Source organism: Podarcis melisellensis, assembly GCF_964234715.1.
Source record: "Podarcis melisellensis genome assembly, chromosome: 16".
NCBI lineage: Eukaryota > Metazoa > Chordata > Lepidosauria > Squamata > Lacertidae > Podarcis > Podarcis melisellensis.
This window is the reverse complement of record NC_138533.1, coordinates 2,486,058-2,512,537: the sequence shown is the minus strand read 5'-3', so window position 1 is coordinate 2,512,537 and position 26,480 is coordinate 2,486,058. Positions and strand designations below refer to the sequence as shown.

Genomic DNA, 26,480 nt, shown 5'->3' with positions numbered 1-26,480 from the left:
ATTCTAACTAGTTGGGCATCTAAAACCCTTACCCGTTCCACAGTTGTAAGAACTCTAGTCTTTTAGTGTGGCAGCACCTGAACTTTGGAACTCTCTGCCTCATGAATATCCGACAGGCGCCTTCTCTGTGCTCTTTTTGGAGCCTGCTGAAAACATTCTCATTTAGACAAGCCTACCCAGATATTCGGAAAGTTTTAATCAGTTTTTAGTCTCTTGTTATTTTAACTTTTGAAAGTCTTCTGTTTTTGTTAGTCTTTCTTATGGATAATTTTATTGTTTCAACTTCTTTTGTAAGCTTCTTTCAAGTAGCTGTTTCTTTTCTTTCGTTTACAATCAAGCAGAGCACAAGTTTTATGAAAACAACAACAACAACAACAACAATAATAAATTAATTTATACCCAGACCATCTGACAAGGCACAAGCAGTTCAACACAGGTTGCTGATACCCAAGGCAGCTCAATGCTAGTAAAACGAGATTGGGTCAGAACCACCAATCTCTGAGTATAAATCCATCACGGTGAGGTTTATTAAATCTGGAAGTCGGCTCCCGCTTAAAAATCCAAAAGCAATCTACAAGGAAGCTTTTTAAAATGCAAAATTAAACAACCACCAAGCTGCTTGGGTTCCCCCCCCCCCAATGGCGGAAAATCACATTCAAAGGAAGGACATTTTGGAATATATCGTCAAGGAGAGGTTTCTAAAATGCAATACAGGCGGCTGCTTCAGAAACACTTCTAAGCACACACACACACAACAGAAAAAGCCCTCCCCAAACCAATCAAAATCACAGATCCTGAAGAGACCCAAAGAGTTGTGTTTCCCAACCTTGTGCCTCCAGCTGTTTTTGAACTACAATTCCCATCATCCCTGACCACTGGTCTTGCTAGCTAGGGATGATGGGAGTTGTAGGCCAAAAACATCTGGAGGCACAAGGTTGGGAAACACACCCTGCAAAATGTCTTCTTTGCAAATTCTCTCTCTGAAATGTCCCACGAGAGCGGACACTCTTGGAGGTATTCTGGGTTTCCAGAACCGGCTTCTGAAATCTGTGAGTGGCTGGGGAGACTCAGCCAGATGGGTGGGGTATAAATAATATATTATTATTATTATTATTATTATTATTATTATTATTATTATTATTATTATTATTATTATTTCTGGAAGATCAGATCCGAAAGGATAGAAAGGTGAGAGCGATAAACTCCTTCCTTTTCTTCCAAGCTAAGTCTCCCAGAAGCGGAAGGAAGATCCAGCTGTGTTTTGCACAAAGGGAAAAAAGGACGGTCCCTGAAATCTGGGATGTTATAGCAGGGACTTACCGTTCCAGGGTTCAGACACGCAGAGAAAAACTCCCCTTGAAAGCAGAGGAAAGCCTTTGGGTGAAATCTCCAGGGACCCAGTGGGGCAAGAGAGGCAGAAGACGGCGGAGCAACACACAGACCGCTCAACATTTTGTACAGTAGTCGAGCATCTGCGGGGGGTCTCCTCCTCCCAGGAATGCAAGAGGCGTTGCCTAGGTTCAGGGGCAAATTCCAGCCAGGCAAAAGCACCTGTGGGGGGCAGTGTGGAACCCCGAGGGCCAGGCAGGGAGTCCTGGGGGCCGCCTTCTTACAGCGACCAACCAGGCACCTCCAAAAACCCCTGTAAGTGGGGCTCTCACTTTGCATGGTTCTTGGCACCTGCCAGAAGCATGGCTGTGTCTTGGTAGCTACAGAGTGCCTGCTTTGAACGCAAACGGTCCCAGGTTCGGATCCTGGCCTCTGCAGGTAGGCTCCCCTGCCTTACACCCCGGAGAGTAACTGCCTGTTAGAGTAGGCAGCCGCAATCTGGAGAGGCTGATGGGCGGACTGGGTATACAAGGCAGTTTTCTAAGTTCCTGGCTTGCCGATCAGAAGGTCGGCGGTTCGAATCCCCGTGACGGGGTGAGCTCCCGTTGCTCGGTCCCTGCTCCTGCCCACCTAGCAGTTCGAAAACATGTCAAAGTGCAAGTAGATAAATAGGTACCACTCCGGCGGGAAGATAAAGGGCGTTTCCATGCTCTGCTCTGGTTCGCCAGAAGCGGCTTAGTCCTGCTGGCCACATGACCCAGAAGCTGTACGCCGGCTCCATCGGCCAATAAAGCAAGATGAGCGCCGCAACCCCAGGGTTGGCCACGACTGGACCTAATGGTCAGGGGTCCCTTTACCTTTTACCTTCTATCTAGAACCATGAGGACTGCCTCCTTGGTTTATTTGGAAGGGAAGGGCTAACCCTGGGTGGCAAGCCACGCAGTTTGGCTCAGCCTCCGACATCTCCAGGCAGGCAGCTCCTGAGCGAGACGGGCCGAGGGTCTGCCTGGGCCACATCCTAGGCTCCTCCTGAAATCAGTTCCATGCAGAGTCATGAGGACTGGAAGCTTACTTTATTTTATGAGAGCAAAGGCCACACAGCTCAGCGAGCAGAGCACTGGCTTCGAATGCAGGATAGCTCAGACAATGCCAAGGTTGCTGTTCTCCAATTAGAGTGCTCCCTGGAAGGACAGATCCTGAAGCTGAGACTTGGAGACTTTGGCCACCTCATGAGAAGAGAAGACGCCCTGGAAAAGACCCTGATGTTGGGAAAGATGGAGGGCGCAAGGAGAAGGGGAGGACAGAGGACGAGATGGTGGGACAGTGTTCTCGAAGCTACCAGCATGAGTTTGACCAAACTGCGGGAGGCAGTGGAAGAAAGGGGTGCCTGGCATGCTCTGGTCCAGGGGGTCACGAAGAGGCGGACATGACTAAACGACTAAACAACAACAACAACACCACACACACACACACACACACATATAGTTAGGATTTTACACCAGGACATATACTGCCACAGGAACCGGATTAAATCAATCAAAGGCGGATTTTGGGCGTGCCTGAACTAGATGATTCTCAAGGCCCCTTCTAACTCTGCAAGTCGTCTAGGAAACCCCGGCAACTCCATCTCAGGGCTGCTGGGGAAATATCTCCCCTTTGGAGAGCTGCTGCCAGCCAGTGCCAGAAATACTGCGCTAGGTGGACTCGGTGCAAAGGCAGCTGTTGACGTTACTGCCTTCCAGCTGCCGCCTTCCGGAATATAAGGGGAGCGGGGAGGAATGTCCCCAAAGCTTTTCGCCCAGGCCTCCGGAAGCAAGGAAGGTTCGAAAGCCAAGATTTCCGTGGCACCTTCCTAGAATTCCTCAGCGCTGAGCTGGCTTATCCGATCTCTCTCTCTCTCTCTGAAACGCACACATACGTGAAGACACACACACATATAGCCTGTTCTCCCTGATCTGCTCCAAGAGCTTCGCCCCAAGAGACGCACCCCTCCCAAATCCTGCCCTCCTCCTCCTTCTCCTGCTGTTGTTCCAGCTCCTTTTTGGCTTTCTCTCCCGAGTGCCTGAACTACCCATCGCTCCACCCCAGAATCAGGTGCATTTTGCCGCTGGGAGAAGCAGGGAGCTCTGAAAGGGAGCCGACTCCCCAGTACCAAAGGGAAAATGAAAGCGTGCCAGTTTCTCTCCCTCTTTTTTTAAAGGAATTCGGTTATCCAGACTGATGCTTCAAGTTGCCATCCCTTCCCAAAAAAGTCCGCATAGCATGGCTCAATAATGTTCCTGCCTTGCAGGTCATATTTGTCTACCATATCAAAAAACAATTTTGGAAGTCTGCCTGCATTTTGAACTTTCTGCTCTTGTGATTTATCCCTAAATGTGGAGACTACACCGTTCAAATCTCCCATTAATATTATTCTATATTCCAGGTAGTCATTAAGTTTAGAGTCCAAATTTCTGAAAAATTCTACTTTTCCATCATTTGGTGCATAAATTCCCCAAAAAAGATATTTATCACCTTTTGCTGCAATTTCCACGGCAATGTATCTTCCTGCCTCATCCTTAAACAACAACTTGGGGTTCCATTTTTCTTTGACATAAAAAACCACTCCCCTTTTTTTAACTTTCTCTGGTCCCCAATCTAACTCTTAAGGTTCTGTGATTTAAAGTCAGCTGTCAGCATAGCTGCCAACTTTTCCCTTTTCTTGCAAGGAATCCTATTCGGAATAAGGGGATTTCCCTTTAAAAAAGGCAAACATTGACAGCTATGACCGTCAGCACACCTGGCAAGGCTGGAACCCCCAACCCAGTAATAACTTGGGGCTCCCCATCCAATTTGACACCATACCGGACCCTGCCTTAAGCTCTGTTTTATTGCCATCAGTTGCTATCCAACTGTCCCCTCCGCCTTATACATACAGAATGCAGCACAAAATGAAATTTAAAAATATATCTTCAGCATCAAAAACAAAAAAAGGACAACCATCTCGGATATAACCGTGCCTGAACGTCTTACAGAACACAGACGGACGAGGTTAAGCTAGTTGTTCCACTCAAACTGAATTGAATCCCCCCCCTCCAAAGGACAATGGGGGCTTTATAATAATTAATAATAATAATAATAATTTATTATTTATACCCTGCCCATCTGGCTGAGTTTCCCCAGACACTCTGGGCGGCTCCCAATCGAGTGTTAAAAACAATACAGCTTTAGGATTTAGGCCCAGATTTAGATCAAGATGACAGCACAGGTTGAAAGCATCAGACGTCGAGGAAATAAACAACTCTCTGACTTTTAGAAGACATCTGAAGGCAGCCCTGTTTAGGGGATTTTTAAATGTTTGAGTCTATTTTTAATATTCTGTTGGGAGCTGCCCAGAGTGGCGGGGAAACCCAGTCGGATGTATAAATAATATATTATTCTTATTCTTATTCTTTATTTTAAAGCACAATGAAAACACTTTAAACACTCCTTGTTTCCCCCAAAGAATCCTGGGAGTTGCAGTTTGTTATGAGAGTCACTGGGAGATTCCCTTCCCAGAGCTATAATCTCCAGAGTGGTTCAGCAATCAATCCCTCTTCCCAGGGAGTGAGGAAAGCAGGATAAGGTGCGGACAGTCTGGTATCTACCAATTACTGGTGCATTTGTTGTTGTTTAGTCGTTTAGTCGTGTCTGCCTCTTCGTGAGCCCCTGGACCAGAGCACGCCAGGCACTCCTGTCTTCCACTGCCTCCCGCAGTTTGGTCAAACTCATGCTGGTAGCTTCGAGAACACTGTCCCACCATCTCGTCCTCCGTCGTCCCCTTCTCCTTGTGCCCTCCATCTTTCCCAACATCAGGGTCTTTTCCAGGGAGTCTTCTCTTCTCATGAGGTGGCCACAGTCTTGGAGCCTCAGCTTCAGCATCTGTCCTTCCAGTGAGCACGCAGGGCTGATTTCCTTCAGAATGGAGAGGTTTGATCTTCTTGCAGTCCATGGGACTCTCAAGAGTCTCCTCCAGCACCAGAATTCAAAAGCATCCATTCTTTGGTGATCAGCTTTCTTTATGGTCCACCTCTCACTGTTGCATTATCATTGTGCAAATCACAACCCCCCCCCCAAAACCCCCTGTCTGGAGGGGCTCTTCAGTACGACCAGCGATGCAACCTTCTCTAGGACAATGGCTGAACCCCAGGACACCCTCCTGAGGAAAGCACCCGTTGCATTCTAGGAAATAATAATGATAACAATAATATTAACCCGCCTTCTTTCCTGACGGACACTCATGGCAGGTTACAGATGAAATGAGTTCAGCTAAAAACACGGGCGGGGGAAAGCAATAATTAAAACAACAACAAAGCATTAAGAGAATTAAAACTACACGCACACATGAGCGCACACACAAATGTATTTAAACCATACCAATGATTATAATAAAAACATCACGGCACCAGCCCTTTCATTAAAAGTAGTCAGGTCCCAGATGTTCTGTTGGAACCAGAAAGTTTCTGCCAGCAAGGCTGGAGACCGGCTGGCTTCTCCAGGGAGCGAGTTTCTGGGGGCAGAAAGGTTGAAAGAAAGCTGCCTTCTGCAGAGCCAGTAGTTTGGGATGGCCAGCACTGACCGGTAGCAGCAGTGGACCTCCGGGGATTCAGACAGGGGACGGAATCGGGGACCTTCTGCATGCAAGGCACATGCTACAACTCTCCCCACCTGTCTCGATCCGCCTTCTCAAAGTCAGCTCAAAACTTTGCTTCCAAGAAGGGCTCTGCCCCGCCGACAGCTGCCATTCTCAACGGCCTTAACTTTCAATCTGCCGAATTTCTGCTGTGCTTGCCACGTTTCCTTTTGAAACTTCAATTTCAGTCTTTTCCTACTCGGTTATTTTGATAAGCCGCACCTCGAGTGGTTGTCGTTGTTTCAATAAAGAGAAGAGAGGCGAAGATGCTTTCAAGAAAGAAACCCTAAACGGCAACGTAATTTTATTACGTGGATTTGTGATTCTTAGTTGCTGGGCTTTATATTTTGATCACCTTATTATACAACTACCTATTTTTTTAAAAAGTGACAATTTTGGGCTCCTCTGATGACCGTCAGACCAGTGGTGCATCTAGTCCTTACAGCGGCCAACCAGATGCCCCGATTGGAAACCCCAAAACGAGACCCAAACGCAAGAGCAATTCTCCCCCCTACTGTGGTTTCTAGCAACTCATATTCAGAAGAATTGCTTGCTGATTGTAAGGTTGGCGGTTCGAATCCCCGCAAGGGGCGAGCTCCCGTTGCTCGGTCCCTGCTCCTGCCAACCTAGCAGTTCAAAAGCATGTCAAAGTGCAAATAGATAAATAGATAACTTCTGGCGGGAATGTAGACGGCATTTCTGTGAGCTGCTCTGGTTCTCCAGAAGCGGCTTAGTCATGCTGGCCACATGACCTGGAAAAGCTGTACGCCGGCTCCCTCGGCCAGTAAAGCGAGATGAGCGCAGCAACCCCAGAGTCGGCCACGACTGGACCTAATGGTCAGGGATCCCCTTACCTTTAAGCTGGGGGCCATCCCGCTCTCTTGTGGCAAGGAGTTCCACAGTTTAACTGCACTGCACAAAGGACTTTCTTCCATCTGTCCCAAATCTCCCAAACCTCATACTTCCTTGGAAGTCCACAAGTCCCTGTGTTATGAGACAGGGATAAAAACCGTTGCCCCCCTCTATCCACTTTCTTTATCATTTCATAAACTTCTAGTAGGTCTTCCTATTTGACTTTTATCTAAACTAAGAAGTCCCAAACGCCGCCACCTTTCCTCACAGAGTTGCTTCACCCCGTTCTTCATTTTGGCTGCCCTTGTTTTACACCAGGGGTCATCAAACTTTTTCAGCAGGGGGCTGGTCCACTGTCCCTCAGACCTTGTGGGGGGCCGGACTATATTTTGAAGAAAAAATATGAACAAATTCCTATGCCCCACAAATAACCCTGAGATGCATTTTAAATAAAAGGACACATTCTGCTCATGTAAAAACATGACAATTCCCGGACCGTCCGCGGGACGGATTTAGAAGACAATTGGCCTTAGTTTGCCTACCCGTATTTTACACTAATGGCATCTGAACAGAAGGCCTTGGGGTCGTGGCACATAAAACAAAATGCTGAACCACAACGAAAGAAGAGTGGCAGACGAAGATAGAGGACTTTGCAGAACTGGTGAAGCTGATGGGAAAAATCCGAAACCAGCACAACCAAGTATTCCAAAAAGACTGGAGTAAATTTACACAATATTTAAAAGATCATTGTAAGCAACTAACAACACTAGTAGGGTTATCCGAAGACTAGTAATGAGAATTCCCCCCTTTCTATATATATTTATATTATGAGGTATTTTGTAATGAGTTATATTAGAATTGGAAAATATATAAAATGCTGTGATTACTTTTGAAAGCCAAGGGGTTGGGAGGGAAGGAAGTTGACAGGCTCTAAAGAGTCAAGGAAGGAAAGCAAATAATAACGATGTTACTATATACGTTTAAATGCAAAATCAATTAAAAAAACTATATATATATATATATAAAACAAAAACAACAGAATGCTGAACCAGTGTATGGCAGCTGTAAAAAAAAAAGATCCCAGCGATCGTTAGGAAAGGACTTGGAAGCAAAACTGCCAAGATCCTAATGGCGTTATGAAAATCTATGGTGCAGCCACACTTAGAATATAGATTTATAAACTTCTGTTGTGTCAGCTGTTAGTCAGGTCAAGAGAAAGCCGTATCAGTTTCACCAGTGACTCAGTTTCTCGTTGATGACGCTTTAATTGATGGGATGTGCCCCCATACACACCTTTAGAAACTGGGGGTGGGTGGGGGAGGAAGGAAAGCGGAAACAGCTTTCTGGGAAAATGGCCTCATCCCCACAACACTCACTTAAAGCACCTGAATTGTAGATTGTTGGAGGTGCTGGGAAGCGTAGCACGGCAAGGGGGTAAACTATGGTTCTCGTGATTCTACGTGGGCATTAAATGGGCATGTGGGTGTGACCGTCGGCACGACTCCTGCCATTTCAATGGACACGGCTCCCCCCCCAAAGAATCTTGGGAACTGTAGAGTTAAAGGTGCCGGGAGCTGTAGCGCTCCTGATCTTTCACCGGAGACCAGAGGATGCCCCTATCGGGCAGGTGCCCCCTGAGTATATTAGATAGAAAACCAGTCCGAAAGATGCCCTCTGTATTTCAGGATCAAACTGCAGCCTGGGCCACCCTCTCTCAAACACCACATTCCAGACCGGGAACATCTCTCCTATATTATATTTTTGCAAGCGTCACGTTGTAGTTTGCATGGCTGCCAACAGGGGGCCAGGCTAACTTTGTGGCTTAGGGCCCTCGTATTTATGGGACCACCTCTCCTCGTCTGCCCTGCAGAGGACCTTAAGGTCCATGAATAACCATAGTTTAGAGGTCCCAGGTCCTAAGGAAGTCAGACTATCCTCCACCAGGGCCTTTTTAGTGATGGCTCCAACCTGGAGGAATGCTCTGTCCCATGAGACCAGGGCCCTGCAGGATTTAACCTCCTTCCGTCGTGCCTGTAAGACAGAGCTATTCCGCCTGGCCTTTAATTTGAATTCAGCCTGATCTTTTATTTCCCTTTTCTTCCCTCCCTTTCCCCTTTTTATGAAGACCACCCGCTCTGAGACCCCCCAGCTAATTCTCCCCTGGTCTCCTCGCTGGCCCAAGTAGGACCAATTCAGCCAGCTAGCCTTCATGACTATCTAATGCTTATTAGATGGATTTCCCCTAAATTGATTTCTGAACTTTGAATTTTATTGTTATTCATGATTTTATACTGTATTTTATGCTGCTTTTACAAATAAGTGTTTTAAATTTGCTGTTAGCTGCCCTGAGCCCGTTTTTTGAACCAGGAAGGGTGGGTATAAATAAAAAAATATTATTAATATTATTATTACTGCAGCCTGACAAGGGAAGAGCAGGAAGGCGAGGGTGCGGTGCTTAAAGGCAGGTGGGCAACCGCCACAGATTTGCTTGGGTAAATCCCTTTCTGAGGCACAAACGCTGTCTGCTAAACATCTCAGGAGCCGTCCGGTGTACCGGAAGGGGTGGTAGCAAACTCTGCTTCGATTGGCAGAACTGGCGCGCTACACGCTACAGCTGCCATATGACACCCGCATTCGTAAGAACGCCAGGGTCTACTACGGCAGCACCTTTGGAACTCCCCGCTTGTTGAGACAAAGGCAGGGAGCCTATCCTTTTCAGTCCCTGCTGCTCGGAGCGATCAGACCAGTCTACCCAGACGCTCAGAAACGCGATGGGCAAGTTTAATCTCGTTTTAACATTTTAACTTCCTGCGCGTGTTTTAACGTAAACGTTTCCCCTTGATTTTAACGCTTTCGCCTTTTTGCAAACCGCTTTGAGGGTTTTTTAAGCAAACAAACAAACAAACCATGTGCAAATTTTATGAAACGAATAATCAATAAATAAAGGGATGGTGTGTTGGTCAATGGAGTCAGCAGAGTCGGGAAATGAAGACCCACAAATGATATGCTTCTAAGGTACCTTCTGTATTGGCCCGTTTACAGAATTATGGAACCGAATGACACCTCATAAGGTCTTCTAGTCAAACCTGCCTGCGCTAGACGAGGGTGTTAGTTTCACTGTCAAACTGTTCCCACCACCCATATTTTTCTCCTAATGTTGAACGGAAATGTGCCTTTCTTAACATTTTGTCATATGTGGTGGGAATGTAAGACAGTAAAAAACTTCTGGGAAATGATATATAACTGGGCGTTATAGGTGAGGATATTAATAGATAGGATGCAAAATTGTTTTTATATGCAACAACAGCGGCAAGAGTATTGTTGGCTCAGAAATGGAAGCAAGAAGAAATTCCGACGAAAGAAAAATGACAGACAAAATTAATGGACTACGCAGAATTGGATAAAATGACAGGAAGGATTCAAAACCTGCGGGACCAGAGATTCACAGACGATTGGAAGAAATATACAAACTATTTGAAGAGCAACTGTAATCAACAAATTACACTAATAGGACTACAAGAAGTTTTGTAAGGAGAAATATATGAAATATTGCAAAGCAGAGAAGGAAAAGATATTAGCTATGAGATTTAAAAGTAATAGTGAAAATGAGAAATGTAAATAGATTGGAAAATTTTCAGATGTGATTGATGGAAGTCAAAAAATTGTATAAGATGTAAAAGTACCTTTAATCATTGTTGAAAATGATATGTTGAAAAACTAATAAAATTTTGTATATATAAAAAGGAAATGTTTTGTTGCTTCAAGCCATGCCCTCTGGTGCAGCCGAGAGCGCAGGCAGAACCCAACCAAGTCCAATGCAGAACAGACCCACGGAAATTAATGGCCCCTGTTAACCTCATGGAATCATAGCTGTCAACTTACAGGTTTGAAAATAAGGGACCAGCAGCCAAAATAAGGGATTTTAGACAACCAGCTCCTGAGCCAAAGGCAGAAAGCCCAGCAGCCAAATTAAGCCTCATGTGGTGGTTCCCACAGCGCAGCAACCCGGCAAAGGGGATGCAGCAAGGGAAACCACCGTCACCTCTCCGCTGGGAAGCGCTGAGCAAAGGTGAGTCCCCAGGCAACGCGGCTGATTTGATCAGCACGAGACATGCAAGCTCCACCCCCCAGTCGTTCTTAGACTCCTTATTGGGTGAGCAACGCAGCCAAGCAACACAGTTGGAGCCTCCCTCCTCCCCTGGCCGGCAGGGAGGGAGGGAGAGGAGCTGCTTCCTTTGAAACCCGGGAAATTTAAGGGACATCATCAATAAGGGACAGCAGCGGGACACGGCGCTGGGATAAGGGAGTTTCCCGCCAAATAAAGGATGGTTGACAGCTATGCATGGAATAGAGGAATCACAGCTACTGAACCCCACTGATTCTCTGAGCCCCTTGATTTTGCTGGGTTTGAGTAGGGATGGAGAAGCAGTCGACATTCAAAGACAAAGTCGTTTCATTTGAAATGCACACTTCTCCAGATGTTGCAATGCTACATCCCCCAGTCCAGTAACGTGTCACCAAAAAATGGACATACCAGGGTATTTATTTGTTATATTCGCACCCGCCTCTTCCTCCCCAAAAGGAGCCCAGGACAGAACAGACACAAAACAAGCATTTAAAAAAAAGCGTTCTCACGTATAGTGCAAAGGGTAAATATTTGAGTGAAAACAGTGTTATATTTGGGGGAACCGCATTCTTAAAAATGGGTGCCTTGGGCAAAAATGCATACAGACACTGGTATATTGGGAGAGATTTGCACTTAAATGCTGAAGGACTTGAAAAGACAAGCTGATGTGGAAATATGGAGAACTGAGTTTGAGACTGGAAAAACTGAAACTGGATGGATCTGCCCATCCCTAAGTCCGAAACGGACTTAGTTGAACGCATCAAATCTTTGACCTCTTCTCATTTTACTGCCTGGAGCTGGAAGAGTTCATCCAGGAAGATGGAAAAGTGATTATAAGGGTCTAGGGATGCGGGTGGCGCTGTGGGTTAAACCACGGAGCTTGGGACTTGTCGATCAGAAGGTTGGCGGTTCGAATCCCCGCGACGGGGTGAGCTCCCGTTGCTCGGTCCCTGCTCCTGCCAACCTAGCAGTTCGAAAGCACGTCAAAGTGCAAATAGATAAAGAGGTACCGCTCCGGCGGGAAGGTAAACAGCGTTTCTGTGCGCTGCTCTGGTTCGCCAGAAGCGGCTTAGTCCTGCTGGCCACATGACCCGGAAGCTGTACGCCGGCTCCCTCGGCCAATACAGCGAGATGAGCGCCGCAACCCCAGAGTCGGGCACAACGACCTAATGGTCGGGGGTCCCTTTACCTTTACCTATGGTTTTCTCTGTGGAATACTTTTAACCAACAAGGAAAAAGACAACATCCTCTTTCCTAACAAAGGACAAATGTTAGCTGGGTGAACAGATTCGGGAAATGCAAGCGCTTGGAAATGTGTGGCGGGCTCACAAGACAGGTGAACAAGAGGGGGGGTCCCTCTTGGTTCAAGGTTGACACCCCTACGCAAATCGCTAGCTGATGATCCGAATTCTTTTTCCATGTGGTTTTTACGGTTTATAACAAGCACACGAGGAAAAAACCCCTGCAAGGTCTGTCCAATGGTCTGTCACAGCCCAGCCTCCCATTCGTACAGTGGTCAAACGCCCCCAGGGACCCAGAATTTCTAGATAGACTGTCCCTGGACCTGGAGACTCCATAAGAAGAGCTCTGTGGAGGAGGACACACCCTTTCGCCAACAATGGAGGCACAAGCCAGCCATCCCGTCTAGGAGCCATTGCAACATACAGTGGTACCTTGCTTCTCAAACGCCTTGGTTCTCAAACAACTGGGAACCCAAACACTGCAAACACAGAAGTAAGTGTTCCGGTTTGCGAACCTTTTTCAGAAGTCAAATGTGCTCCGTTTTGAGTGCTATACTTCCATTTTGAGTGTTATGCTGAGGTCTGTCTGTTTTTGCCATTTATTTTGTGCTTTTGTTTTTGTGGCTCTTTTGTTTTTGTGACTGTGCGGAACCCAGTTCAGCTACTGATCGATTGATTGATTGTGTGACTGCAGTACATTGTTTATTGCTTTCCTTTTATGGATCAATGGTGTCGTTAGATAGTAAAATCCATGTTAAATTGCTGTTTTGGGGGTTGTTTTTAAAAGTCTGGAACGGATTAATCCGTTTTGCATTCCTTTCTATGGCTTGGTTTTGGAATGCTTCGGTTTTGGAACGGACCTCCGGAACGGATTAAGTTTGAGAACTAAGGTACCCCTGTACTTTATAAAACAGGCAGATTGAGAGAGGGGTTCCAAAGCCTTTACGTTCAACGGTCACTTTCTGAGTGGAGAGACTCGCGGCTCAAAGCGCTGCTGACCATCCCTCCCATTTCACAGATGGGGAAACCGAGGCGGAAAAGGCAGGGCTGGCCAGCTGCTGAACCGAAATCCTGCCCTGGCGTTCTCTCTCTGCTAAATGTCGCACGTCCAAAATCGGCATCACCCTTGGGCAGGTGAGAATGAATCGCTGGGTGCTTGTGTGTGTGGGCCTCTCCATCTCCCTAGACTTCGCTCTGCTCTGCTGCTGCCTTCAACTCTCCAAGTCTTCCTACCCTCCTTAATTGCTGTGAAACTTTCAGCTAGCCCCGAGCCAGGATCCTGGGGGTACTGCTGTGTATCTCCCGCTCTGCTAACTCCCACTCTTGAATTGGCCTGGAGCTTCTATCCCCCAACTCACCTTGTGTTCCTTTTCCACCAGAAAAGTGCATTCTCCAGAGAATCTGTGGCCCCTCCAGGACATTGTTGGGCCTCCCCCTCCCATGGGGAAAGGATACAGCTCAGGGGGGAGAGCACTGGCTTCACCTGCACCAGATCCCGGGTTCAAGCCCTGGGATCCGCCAGCAGGGCTGGGAAAGGCTCCCACAGCTCCTGCATCCCTGCCGGTCCAACTCGGCAAAGCTGAGCGAGGTGCAACAGCGGTAAAAAGCAGTTCGCTGCATCCCCCTCCCTAGGGCACCGGATGGATGCATTTGGGGCCCCAATCCTGAGATTCTCCACCATTTGTCGGTCAGGAGCAAACTGTTTTTAAAAATGCCTTTGCAGCGGTACCTTGGTTCTCAAACTTAATCCGTTCCGGAGGTCCGTTCCAAAACCAAAGCGTTCCAAAACCAAGGCGTGCTTTCTCATAGAAAGGAACGCAAAATGGATTAATCCATTCCAAACTTTTAAAAACAACCCCTAAAACAGCAATTGATCCATAAAATGAAAGCAATAAGCAATGTACTGCAGGCACACAATCAATTGATTGATCAATAGCTGAACTTGGTTCCACACAGTCGCAAAAACAAAAACTCAAAATAAATAGCAAAAACAGACAGACTTCAACGTAACACTCAAAACGAAAGTATAACACTCAAAACGGAGCACGTTCGGCTTCTTAAAAATGGTTTGCAAACTGGAACATTAACTTCCAGGTTTGCAGTGTTTAGGTTCCAAGGCATTTGAGAACCAAGGTACCACTGTATTCAACCTCCTTATTCAATGCTAGCCCTGCTCAGGGCAGTTCACAGACACAACTAGTTTAGTTCCGTTCATTTCCACAAGTCTACCTTGAGTAGCATTCGAACACAGCTCCCAGAGGAGCCCTGGGTGGCAAACACACCTGCTTATTGGTTTTTAAATTAAAAATAACATTTAAACCACTGCTAAAAACACGGAGAAAACAATTAAGCATGACAAATCACTTTAAAAGCAAGCAAAACGAAAACCCGCAAATGTAAACCAAATCAGATGTCTGGATCTAAGCCTGTTACAGCAGCGATGTCTTCCGGGGGGGTCTAAAAGGAAACAGTGATGACGCCAACTTAATGTCAAGTGGCAGGGAGTTCCGAAGGAGAAGTGCCGCCTCACTATTGGGGGGAGAGATCAGGGGCGGGACACCCCTGACCAGCGACCCTTCTGGGTGGGGCTGGTGGGTCAAATCCATCCCTTCATGTCCACCGCAGGTTCTTCGGAAGGAAGTGGAGCACCGCTGTCGCCAGGCTGCGAAAGATTTCCCCTTCTGAAACCCAGGAGCGTTGCTGCTGCCGGTCAGTGTGAGCAGTGCTAAGCTAGGGAAGCAATTGGTCTAACTGGGTACAAGGCAGCTTCTGAAATTCCTCATCTCCCTAGAGCTGAGGCCCTAAAGCTCAAACAAAGAAGGTTTTTCTGATTTGCTTTATGCAGCAAAAGTCTCTCCACCTACGCAGGGGAGAAAATTTAAGTTTCTCACGAGGGAAAGGCAGCCGGTTTCTTGAAAGCGCCCTCCCCGCCCCGAAGGATGCAGCAAACCCACCTGACGGCCGGCTTGACCGGAGGGGGCCATGCCAGCCCGTTTGGGGGGGGTGATTTTGGAGCTGGGAGGTGGGGCAAAGATTACCAGCAGCTTAAGAATCACGTCTGAGGGAGATCAGCTGGTCCCCCAGCAAAGAGCCCTTGCCCAGCGCATTAACATATTAGCTGAAATCCTAAGCGGTTAAAAATAAAAGCAATTGCTTGCAAGAAGGGAGCGGGAACAGAGTTTACCCGGGTCCAACTCCTGGGACGCCAATCAGCCGGTAAAATTGCGAGGTCTCCGGAGGGTTCTTAGATACCTTTAGTCATTTCCTTTCCAACTACATTCCACTTAGAATAAATTCACTGAAATGGATAGGCCCCAGGTTAGGTATGTTTCCCAATTCAATGAGTCTCCTGGGAATAGCGCTAGGTGAGAGGCAGCGGTGGTGTAGTGGTTAGAGTGGCGGACTAGGAACTGGGAGAGACCAGTGTTCGGATCCCCACTCTGCCAGATGAAACTCACTTGGCGACAGGGTTCTTGTGGGGATTAAACGATGAGAGTCTAATAATAATAATAATAATAATAATAATTTATACCCCACCCATCTGGCTGGGCTTCCCCAGCCACTCTGGGCGGCTTCCAACAAAATATTAAAATACAGTAATGCATCAAACATTAAAACCTCTCCTAAACACTATATGGCCCAGCTGCTAGACTGATGGAGCCCTTGTGCTTGAAAAGCTCCCCCGCTCTGTACATGCTCAGAGGCACCGTGACCACAGACGAAGTACGCGCTGCACATTCGAAGCACATCAAAAGCATGGTTTTCCATACACACATCCAAAGAAAGAATACTGGGTGCTGGGAACTGTAGCTATGGGTGGGGAATATACTACAGTTCCCAGCGTTCTGTTTCGGGGGGGGGGAAGGGCTTTCAATGGGGGCTCCAACCCAGCTCAGGACCAGAGCCCAAAGAATTTGTCTTGAAGCCCACCGGGAGCATCTAATAAGAATGGAAAGAGTGCCTCTGAGCAGATGCAGAGTTCGCCTGGCTTTTCTTCCAAGCAGACCAAATCATGGGTAGGCAAACTAAGGCCCAGGGGCCGGATCCGGCCCAATCGCCTTCTAAATCCAGCCTGCAGACGGTCCGGGAATCAGCATGTTTTAACATTAGTAGAATGTGTCCTTTTATTTAAAATGCATCTCTGGGTTATTTGTGGGGCATAGGAATTCATTTATTTTTCTTTTCTTTTCAAAATATAGTCTGGCCCCCCACAAGATCTGAGGGACAGTGGACCAAAAAGTTTGTTAACCTCTGGACCAAATTTAGAATTTTGGCAAAGAGGGGAGTATTAGGGTTAGAACAGGCACCCCCAAACTTGGCCCTCCAGATGTTTTGGGACTACAACTCAAATCATCCCTAGCTAACGGGACCAGTGGTCAGGGATGATGGGAGTTGTAGTCCCAAAACACCTGGAGGGCTGAGTTTGGGGGTGCCTGGGTTAGAAGATGAGCTCAAGGGACATTGTGATAACACTCTCTACACGCAAACACACGTTCACAATCCTGAACAAGTCAACGAGAGAAACAGATGCACTGTAGTTAAATGAACAGCATTGCAACCACATGAAGCTCTTCTATGCCAGCTACCTGAAGCCATGGGGTGCCTCTTCCACTATCCCACAGTGCACACACTTCCAAGGGATCTAGTCCTCAGCTTTTGAGATTTGCAGACTACACACGTCCTTTCCAGAACTGGCCAAAAACCTCTGCTCTGACTGTTAGGCATCACTACCCTAACTGGGAATAAAAATCCCAGCAACTTGACATGCAAGCACTCTCCCCCAATGTTCCTAATCATCATGGTTGTGGAGCCAGGATGGAAAATATGGTAGGATTCTGCTTTCAAACCCCAAACTGAGCACCCAGGCAAACAACCCAAGACCACCCTCATCTGCTAGCTCTGCAAGGAGATAAAAAATTGGGGAAGACGCAAGATCCAGATGTAAATATTTGGCAGCTGTTAGCTGGGAGAAGAAATCAGACTACGGAGAAAATAGGCTACTGGGGTGCAGGGCTACAATTTAGTAACAACCAGGCTACTTTGTGGACAATATTTGGGCTAACAGGCTACTATAGTACGGAGCCAAAAAGGCAAAACTATTAGAAATCAGTGGAAAAGGGAAATAACTGATTAACACAGGTCATTCATTTGAAATGGGTCTACTCTGCGCTGTGTGCTCACCGCATCTTCAAAGCGCACAGCTTCCCTGAATTTCTGGGAAGCGTAGTTCGCAGAGGGTGCTGGGAATTGTAGTTCGGCGAGCCGGCAAAACTATACGTCCCAGGATTCTTGTGTTGGGGGAAAGGTTGCAGGCTTTAAACGTATGGGGTAGAAAACAGCCTGCCTTTCTGGAAGCTCTGATATGAGGAACACAACTTCTGGAAGAAAAACCAAATAAATAAAGGAGCTGGACATTACGTACTGAGAAGGCCGACAGGGACGGACTACATACTTGTGGCTTTTTTAAGTCTCAGGGGCTTCACCCTGTGAAACAAATGTTTAAACATTTTTAAAATAGAAAAATAGAATCAAAGAATTGTAGGGCTAGAAGGGACTCCAGGAGGCCATGTAGTCCAGCCCGCCATTTGGTTGGCTGAATATGTTTTGATTCCCACGAACCGCCTCGATTTCTTTTTACGGCACACAAGTGTTTTCATTAAATAAATGAAGTAATTAACCTGCACCCCAATTTGCATATGCTGATTCACACACAGAGAGATGCAAATTTAAGCCTCTGCCCTAAGCGGAGAGGGTTCTTCGTGGAGTGCCCGGGAACATTGAAAAGCAAAGTAATATATATTTTAAAATAATAATAATAAAAAAGGCAGAAAAAAACCCCTCTCCTTTAACAACTCCCCCACCAAACTCCTGGAGACAAAACATGTCAAATTTGCAGAGTGAAAACGGAAGCCAGATGTTGAGCTGAAAACTTTGAAAGTATTTTTGTGGGGAGGTTGAAAAAGAGAGGTTGAAAAAGATTTCGGCGAGATGAGAGCAGCGCTGGTTCTTGGAGGTGACGGCTGGGGAGCAGTTGGGGGAGGAGGAGAGGAAGAGGAGGAAGAAGAAGAAGAAGAGGAGGAGGAGGCCGGGTGCACCCTCTGTACCAGGGAATCCAAAGGGTTCTGGGCCACCTCAGTCCCAAGAGAGATGGAGCAAAGGAGTCTCCTCTGGGGTGGCAGGAGATGGCTTTAACAGGAGAGCGAAGGTGTTCATTAGGGAGGCAGAAGACGCTGCGGAACGAAACCCAGCTTCGCTCTGAAACTGGCCAAGCCGCGTTCACAACTCATCTCTCTCTCTCTGCCTCGGAGAGAGAGAGAGAGATACGATCTCTTTTCCTCTCTCTGCCGGAGAGAGCGAAGGACTCGAGATTGCCGCTGTGCCGTAACCACCATGCAAATGACTTAATTGGGGCGCTCTCTCTCGCTCTCTCAGATGGGAGGCGGGTTTTGTCAACAACCCCAAAGGGGACAAAAATAAAAAATAAAAAGAGAGGGTAGAACAAAACCGCAGCAAAGGGGTGGCGGTGGCAATCGGGGCCTTAGAATAATTAATCCTACCAGATTTCAGCTCAGGTCTCCCTTTGCCTGTGTATGCACCATAGATTAAAGCACCCCCCCCAATAAAAGGCACCTGGGAACTGTAGTTTAGTCCTCACAGAGCTACAGTTCCCAGCACCCCCAAAAACTACAGTTCCCAGGATTATTGGGGTGAAGGAAAATGTGCTTCAGATGTATGGCATGCCCCCAGGAAGGTGCCTCAACAGGTGATCAGGCTAGAGAGACATAATCCCAAAAGGATGCGCAGGGGAAATGTCCCAGCCTCACCTTTGACCCCAGAATGCTGTGTACTGTGTGAAATTGTTAGTCTGCCCAGCTCAGCCTCATCCACACTGACAGTTTTCCTGGTTTTCAGGCAGGGCACATTCCTGACCTCACCTGGAGATGTCAGGATTTGAACCTGCAACCTTCCACCTGCAAAGCAGACATCTAGAGAATGAACTATATGCCTTTACCCTTCTTAATAGCGAAGGGTGTTTGCAAGCACATTTCGGATACTTTTCCTTTGGGGGCTTATCTGGGGAGAATGTGCCTTTGTGAAGATTCTCTCCCTTGAGAAAGAAACAGGAGACGGTGTCAAAAGAACGCAGGAATGTGGAATCGATCCCTCGCATTCAGGACTGTCAACCCCAACTGCCCAGGGCCAGTACTCAAGGTCCAGGACTAAGATTCTAGTCCGCCTAAGTTATGCACAAAGGCCTGGTTTAAAAGAGAATAAACGAGATGCCTTCATACAGTCAATGCATCCTTTTCATGGATATCAACAAAGTTTATTTTTTGGGTGGGAGTGTAATCACAGCTAAGGGTCGCTGCAGAGCTGGTTCTATGGTAGCCAGGACAGAGGAAGAACTGGGTGGCTGTCAAAGGTAGCAGAGCAAGCTGACGTTCCGGGGACCAGGAATTTCATTCTGCACATGCCACCCAACTCTGAAACAACTAGGAAGCCCCTTCCCCCACCCCAAGAACAACAATTCCCCAACACACTTAACCTGCTTTAACCCCAGTTCTGTTCCCGCAAACTGGTAAAGAGGAGTTTGCACCTGCCTCACAGAGCTGCCTCAATTTTCCTCCCTGTGAAATGGGCCCCACTCCCAAGAGACTTTTTTTGTTCAGAAAACTGAGCATGTCAAAACTGAAATCCCGCAAAAATAGAGGAGGAGGAGGAGGAGGGAGGAAGCAATAAAAGACATTGAGGCATAAACGTGGCTTCTCCTTATTTTGGAGAGGCGGTTCCGATGGCCAATAGGTCATTTTGCAAGGGAAGATGTGGGACAGAAGATACATATATTTTTTGTAAACAATGCAACTACTCGCGTCTCGCAGGGGAGGGGGCTATCAGGGGCTACTGGCCATGACACCTATGATTGGCCTCCCCTGTCGGAGCCACATTTGACTCTCAATCCCAGTTTTGGGGAATCCCAAGCGGGGAATCTGGTGGTTGTCCTCTGAGGCTCGGATGGAACCTCCAGGTCCAGCGGCAGTCTATCCACACTCCTGGGTCCTGAGGGCATTTTTGCCCACTGTTCAGAACAGGATGCCAGATCACACAGCCCTATCCAATGTCTTTATTGCCTGATACAGAGGGAAGATGGCAGTGCTGTTTTTTTAAAAAGAAGAGGTGCCGGAATTCACCACGAACAATTCCCTCCTTCTTTTAGAGTGGCAACGCCACACACCTGAGAGGGGCCGGAACTGAGTTCCGGTGAGTTCCCCCGGAAAACAAAAAGCGCTGGAAGAGAGAATATAACATTCCCTCCCACCCCAAAAAAACCCCACACATTGGGCACAGCCTGATCCCAACAGATTGAGGAAATAATCCATGGCACTTCTGAAATTCTCTTGGAGGTGAAGGCAAAGAATAACCACCGCCGGTTTGGTTGGGGGGATATAACTGCAAATCACTCTCACCGAAAAAGCAACAGAACAAATCTGATTTTTGCAAAGCATAGTGGAAAAGCATGGAAAGGCAACATTTTAAGGGGAGTGGGTTTTTTTTGGGGGGGAGCAGCAGCAGCAGAGGACATGCACTGGTGCTCCACGATCTCAAAATGATTGCAAAGGGGTTAGAAACCCCTCTGGCTAGCCCCCCCCCAAGAATTTTTGGGAAAGCTGAGTCCCCACAGCGATACTCCCTAAATAGGGTTGCTTAAAAGAGGGTGGGAAAAGAGCCCTACTTTGCGGACCCCCCCCCCCATATTTCTGCCAGATATCGCCGCCCTCACCGGAGTCACCGATGCCCCTCGCTGAGATGCAACCACCCCTTTCTCCACCCACCCAAATAGCCCCCTCCCAACTTAATTCTCTTTTGATACCCTCCTCCCCGAAATAACTATGCCTTTCCCCAAATAACCCTCCTGTCTCTGGATCAGGAAGGGTGGGTGTGTCCAACGCCAACCCCCCCTCTCCCTGTGCCACCCACTTTCCCCCACCGGATACCCGCTTGCCAAACTTACCTCGCCTCGGAAACCACCTTGCGTTCACCCCGACTCGCCCCCCCCCCCGTCTTTCAGGACCCCCTTTTCACTTTTTGTCCCTCCCATCGGGGAAGGAAACAGCTTTCCTTCTCTCCATCCCAACACCAGAAAAAGCCCCGCGCCCCCTCCCTTTGGGGGTGTTTTCCTCCCCACACCGCCTGGACCCCAGCGGGGCAGAGCGCGCCTCCAGGACGCACCAGGGCGCACAGGGGCGCATTCGTGGGTAGCTTTGCGCGCTTACCTCTTGCGACGGCGGCGGCTTCTCTACCCCGCTTGGCTCCCGCGGGGCTGCCGAGGCTGGCGTTGAAGTCCATGGAGCCGGCGCGGAGTTTGCGCCGCCCTGCGCCTCTCCAGCTGGCTCCGGCCGCGGAAAGAGCGCGCAGCCGCCGGCGCTCCGGGAGGACCCTGCTGGGCTGACTTGGCTAGAGGCAGACGCGGCTCCGGCGGAGCAGGGGAGAGCAGTGGCGCTCCGAACCGGCGGCGGTGGCGCGCTTGCACCGGCCGCGCGCGGCCGCCAGGGGCGCACCGACGCGGCCCGGCTCCTCCCCGCGCGGCCTGCCTGCGCAACAGGCGGCAATTAAACCGGTTCAGCTTCCCCGCCCGGACCGTGGCATTCTCCCGGCTGGAAAATCACGCGACGGGCCCTGCGCTTGCTGCCTCTCTGCCTAACCAAACTCTCGCCAACAAACACCTCCCGTCTGGACAGCAGGCAGAAGTTCGTCTGGTCAAGCCTCCACGCCCTGATGCTTCCCCGCCACCACTCGCCAGCGCTGCGTTGGAAAAGATTCGTCACCCATAGATTTGTTTTCCCTTCTGCCTGTGCTTAACTCCCGTCCCCCGTGCAACAGGCAGCAATTAGACTGGTCAAGCGTCCCCTCTCTGATTAATGCTCCTCCCTCCTCGTTGGAAAAGATTTGTCACCCGTAGACTTTTCGCCTGTGCTTAACCAGACACTCGCTCCCTTCACCCCGTGCAACAGGCAGCAATTAAACCGGTCAAGCGTTCCCTCTCTGATTAATGCTCCCCCCTTGGGGAACAAAATGTATTAATTTTCTGCCTGCGTCACTCAAAGCGCCGCTTGAAGTTGTTTTTTTAATGCTTAACAACTGGAAAACTGGCTGTCGTTAAACTGGTGAAGCTTTCCTCACCACCTTGGGTCGGGGAAACGCACGCACAGCACCAGTTGCATTCCTGTCTGCTTCGTGGCGCTTGTTTTGTGCCAGGTGTTCCATAGTTATTGTTGTTATTCTTAGGGAGAGGGTTCTGTTAGCCGCCCCTCTCTTACAAGGCGTCTGAAGCTTTTAATAACTGCGGCAACAGGTTTTAATTAAACAGGTGAATAAGAAGGTGTCACCGTGGCTGGAAAGCAGACCTCACCAGTTGGATTTTTGTCTGTCTCGCAAACGCTTGCTCTGCCGCAGCTCTAAAGCTTAGATACTGAAGAACTGCACAATTATGGGCTGTCATTAAACAGGTGAAGCTTCCTCTTATCCTTCTCCCAAACTTGAAGAAACATCACCTGTTGCTCTACCGCCTTTATCTTGGCAAGGAAGGCTTTCCCCCCCACTCCCTCTCTCATAAGACATCTGTGCCTTTAAGCACTGCACAGTAATCCCACACCAAATAAATCTAGGGGGGCATTACCTGTTGAATTTCTGTCTGCCGCATTCCCTATTCTGACCCTTTGCCATTAAACCAACGAAGCTTTTCCCTAAACAACATCACCAGTTGCATTTCTGCTGGCCATGCAACCAGCTCGCCCCTCCCTCGGCCCCTCCCTGTCTCGTTATATAAGACTGCCACCCCGCCCCGATGAGGCCTCTATCCCTACCAACATCGCAGCAAGGCCATAATTAAACAGGTGAAGTTTTTCCTGCAACTAGCACCTCACCTACTTGGAAGAAAAGACACTGCCAGCTGTATTTCTGCCTCTCGGGCGGCCCTACTCCACCTGTTGGATGGCTGTCCCAGCGAGGCCTGCTCTTTTGCATTTAACACCCGCGTAATAGCTTGCACATCAGACAGAAACTCAACAGGTGGTGTGTCCCTCTAAAAAACGGAACCAGTGTTTTTAACTCGCATTTGTCAAACTGCACGCTGCAAATTAACTGGGGTGAGGTCTGGAAACAAATAAATAAAATGATTTCCTCTTTGTAAAAGTTTTTATACGGACATCAAGTCCCGTATATACAATCTCCCCCTCTATTGTATTGTGCAGGTTGCTATTATATCTAGTTTATAAACAGAGCGGCTGCACTGTTTTCATAGGCATTTGTTAAAACAATCTTTTTAAAGAATTACATTTTGGGGGACAAAGTTTCGGATAGGAATCATTTTGCGGGAAAAAAATGAAGGAAAGCCACATAGGCCCAGCCCGTATTTTTCCCCAAAGTGCCCACACTCTCATCTCCTGCTCACTGAAATGTCCCACGGCAGGCAGAAATCCAACTGGTGCTGTTCTTCGACATCCCTACCCTGAAAACGTACTTTCCACTTGAAACCTGCAATCTTTTATTTCTTTTTTTTCCTGGTGAGGCTGTGGTGGTTTTAGCTACAGGCAGAAATACAACTGGTGCAGTTGTCTGGGTATGAAACGCCGCCTGCCCTTGCAGTATTTTCTGATGTGTCCTGCAAATGTCTCCTTCCTTAAACGCCTTCTTTGACAGGCAGAAGTACAACAAAAGCAGTTTTCTAGGCATACAAATCGCGCAGCCTCACAAAGAATTGCCCAGCGGTTGCCATTCTCCTCTTGTTTATGCGTAAAAGTTGCACAGCTGGCAGAAATGCAACTGGTATAGCGCCTTGCGCACGCAGTTCCCTATCCTATCCCCCAGCCCCCCTATTTCTCCCCAGCTGGTCCTTGGCTGCCTCTCTCACCCCCAATTCCCCATCTTTCTCTCAGGCAGAAATGCAACCGGTACAGCGCCTCTCCTCCCAACAGTACTTGGGTTATCCCCTCTTCTTCTCAAACCCCTCGGTACTTTAACAGGGGCAGGCAGGAATCCAACCGGTATAGCTCCACCACCCCCGCCCTCCATACCAAAACATTTGCAGGGGGCGCCACGTTTCCCTGCGATATCTTCCTTTAAATGTTGCATTAACAGGCAGAGGGGGAGAGGCAGAGGTTGAATCTGTCAGGGATTCTTCCAGTTGTGATGCCTACATTCCGGTGGGTTGGAGTAGATGACCTTTGGGGTACCCCGTTCCCATTCTGTTATCCGACCAACGTCCCGTTCTGGCCGCCCGCTCTCCTTCCTCTGACAGCTGCCTCAACAGGCAGCGATACAACCGGTAGAGCTCCCCTGAGAGGCACGGGAAGCCTAACCCTACGAAATACCCCCCCTCTCTTTTTTGTATTTGTGTTTCTCGGCACATCTCATTCCTTGACAGGCAGAAGCACAACCGGTGCAGCTCCCCTGCGATGCACGGGAACCCTAACCCTACGAAATAACCCCCTCGCTTTTTTCCTTTCTTTTTACATTGTGTTCCCTTTTCTCGGCACATCTCATTCCTTGACAGGCAGAAACACAACCGGTGCAGCTCCCACGAGCACGCAACCCCCACTAGCCAATCATTTCCCAGCGGATGCCACTTGCAACCCCCCTTCGCGGCCGAACTGCCTCCCCCTCTTTAACATCCCCCTCGGCAGGCCGAAATCCAACCGGTGCAGCACGCCCAAACCCCACGTGTTTTGGCCCTTTTCCATTAAAAAAGAGCGAGCCCGGCTGGTACCCAGCGGCTCCGACCAGCAGCACTCGATTAGCCGGGGCTGGGCTTTGCTCTGCCACATTACACAACGAGCTCTTGCTCCGTGTCATTCCAGCCCGGGCGCTGGATCGGGGCCAGCAGCGCCTCGCCAAACTCCGCGCGGTAAACACAGCCGCGCAGGCAGCCACGCCGAGGCCGCGTGACTCGCCCTGTCCATCATCCACCTCGGCCCCGCCCACCCCTTCCCCACCCGTCACGTGGAGCTGGGCATGGGCGTCCGGAGGCTTGCTTCCTTTATTTTATTTTATTTTATTTTATTTTATTTTATTTTATTTTATTTTATTTTATTTTATTTTATTTTATTTTATTTTATTTTATTTTATTTTCAAAACTTCTCCTCCTCCTCTCTCTCTTTTAAGGCTCTTAGTTCCTTGAACGTTTTGCATTACATATGCAATTGAAAGAATCATAGAATCATAGACAGAGGCATAGCGTGGGTTGTCAGCACCCGGGGCAAGGCAAGTAATTTGTGCCCCCTAACCCGTGGATTTGCGCCCCCTAACCCTAACCCCCAGATATTGCGCCCGGTGCGGCCGGCCCCCCCTGCACCCCCACGCCACTGATCATAGAGTTGGAAGAGACCACCAGGGCCATCGAGTCCAACCCCCTGCCAAGCAGGAAACACCATCAGAGCACTCCTGACATCGTTTTTTTATATAGAGCTTCAGACCATATTTTGCTCTCTCCTCTTTCACCCTCATTAAAAGGTTCTTTAATTCCTCCTCACTTTCTGCCATCAAGGTTGTGTCATCTGCATATCTGAGGTTGTTGATATTTCTTCTGGCTTAGCTTAGTTTAGCTTAGCTTGACTTTGTGATATCAGTCTATACATATCAATATGTTCTTGTTGGAGCATCTTTTGGTCATGTGTTCTTCTACAAGTTTCCATTCCTGTTTGAGATTTTGATTAGATTGCAATGCAATCTAAAGAAGCAAGCAATCTAGATAGATTGCTCCTGGGCCTGGAGGCTCCATAAGAGGATCAGAAGAAGCCCTGGTGGATCAGGCCAAAGGTGGGAGGAGAGGGAGAGAGAGAGATGGAGAGAAGGAAGGAAGGAAGGAAGGAAAGAAGGAAGGAAGGAAGGAGAGAGATGGATGGAAGGAAGGAAGGAGAGAGAGAGAGAGAGAGAGAGAGAGAGAGAGAGATATGGATGGAAGGAAGGAAGGAAGGAAGGAAGGAAGGAAGGAAGGAAGGAAGGAAGGAAGGAAGGAGAGAGAGATGGATGGATGGAAGGAAGGAGAGAGAGAGAGAGAGAGAGAGAGAGAGATGGAAGGAAGGAAGGAAGGAGAGAGAGAGAGAGAGAGAGAGAGAGAGAGAGAGAGAGAGAGAGCTGTAGTTGCCAGAAACATCTGGTTGGACTGAGAAGCTGCACTAAATAAACGTAGCCATTTTGGCCAGTAGCCATCCAACAGTGGAAGTAGCCTCTGACAGCTACTGACCAATCTCCTCCATATATCTGCCAAGCCTTTTGCTATTTAAAC

General features: G+C 48.3%; 1 protein-coding gene across 4 annotated transcripts in view; it reads right to left on the bottom strand.

The window, feature by feature from the left end:
• Positions 1–26,480, bottom strand: part of RORC (RAR related orphan receptor C) — a 100,764-nt gene that overhangs the window by 67,149 nt on the left and 7,135 nt on the right. The window contains exon 1 of one of the 4 annotated variants that reach the window (XM_081891577.1): positions 22,875–22,922. The exons of 2 other annotated variants lie outside the window; for them this stretch is intronic. Coding sequence is in view for 1 of the 2 variants with exons in the window: in XM_081891574.1 (XP_081747700.1) it covers positions 21,472–21,544 (73 nt within the window). In the remaining variant the exon portion in view is untranslated. Of the gene's footprint in view, positions 1–21,471; positions 21,660–22,874; positions 22,923–26,480 lie in introns of those variants that run through there. One more of the 4 variants, XM_081891574.1, reaches the window with a different exon arrangement.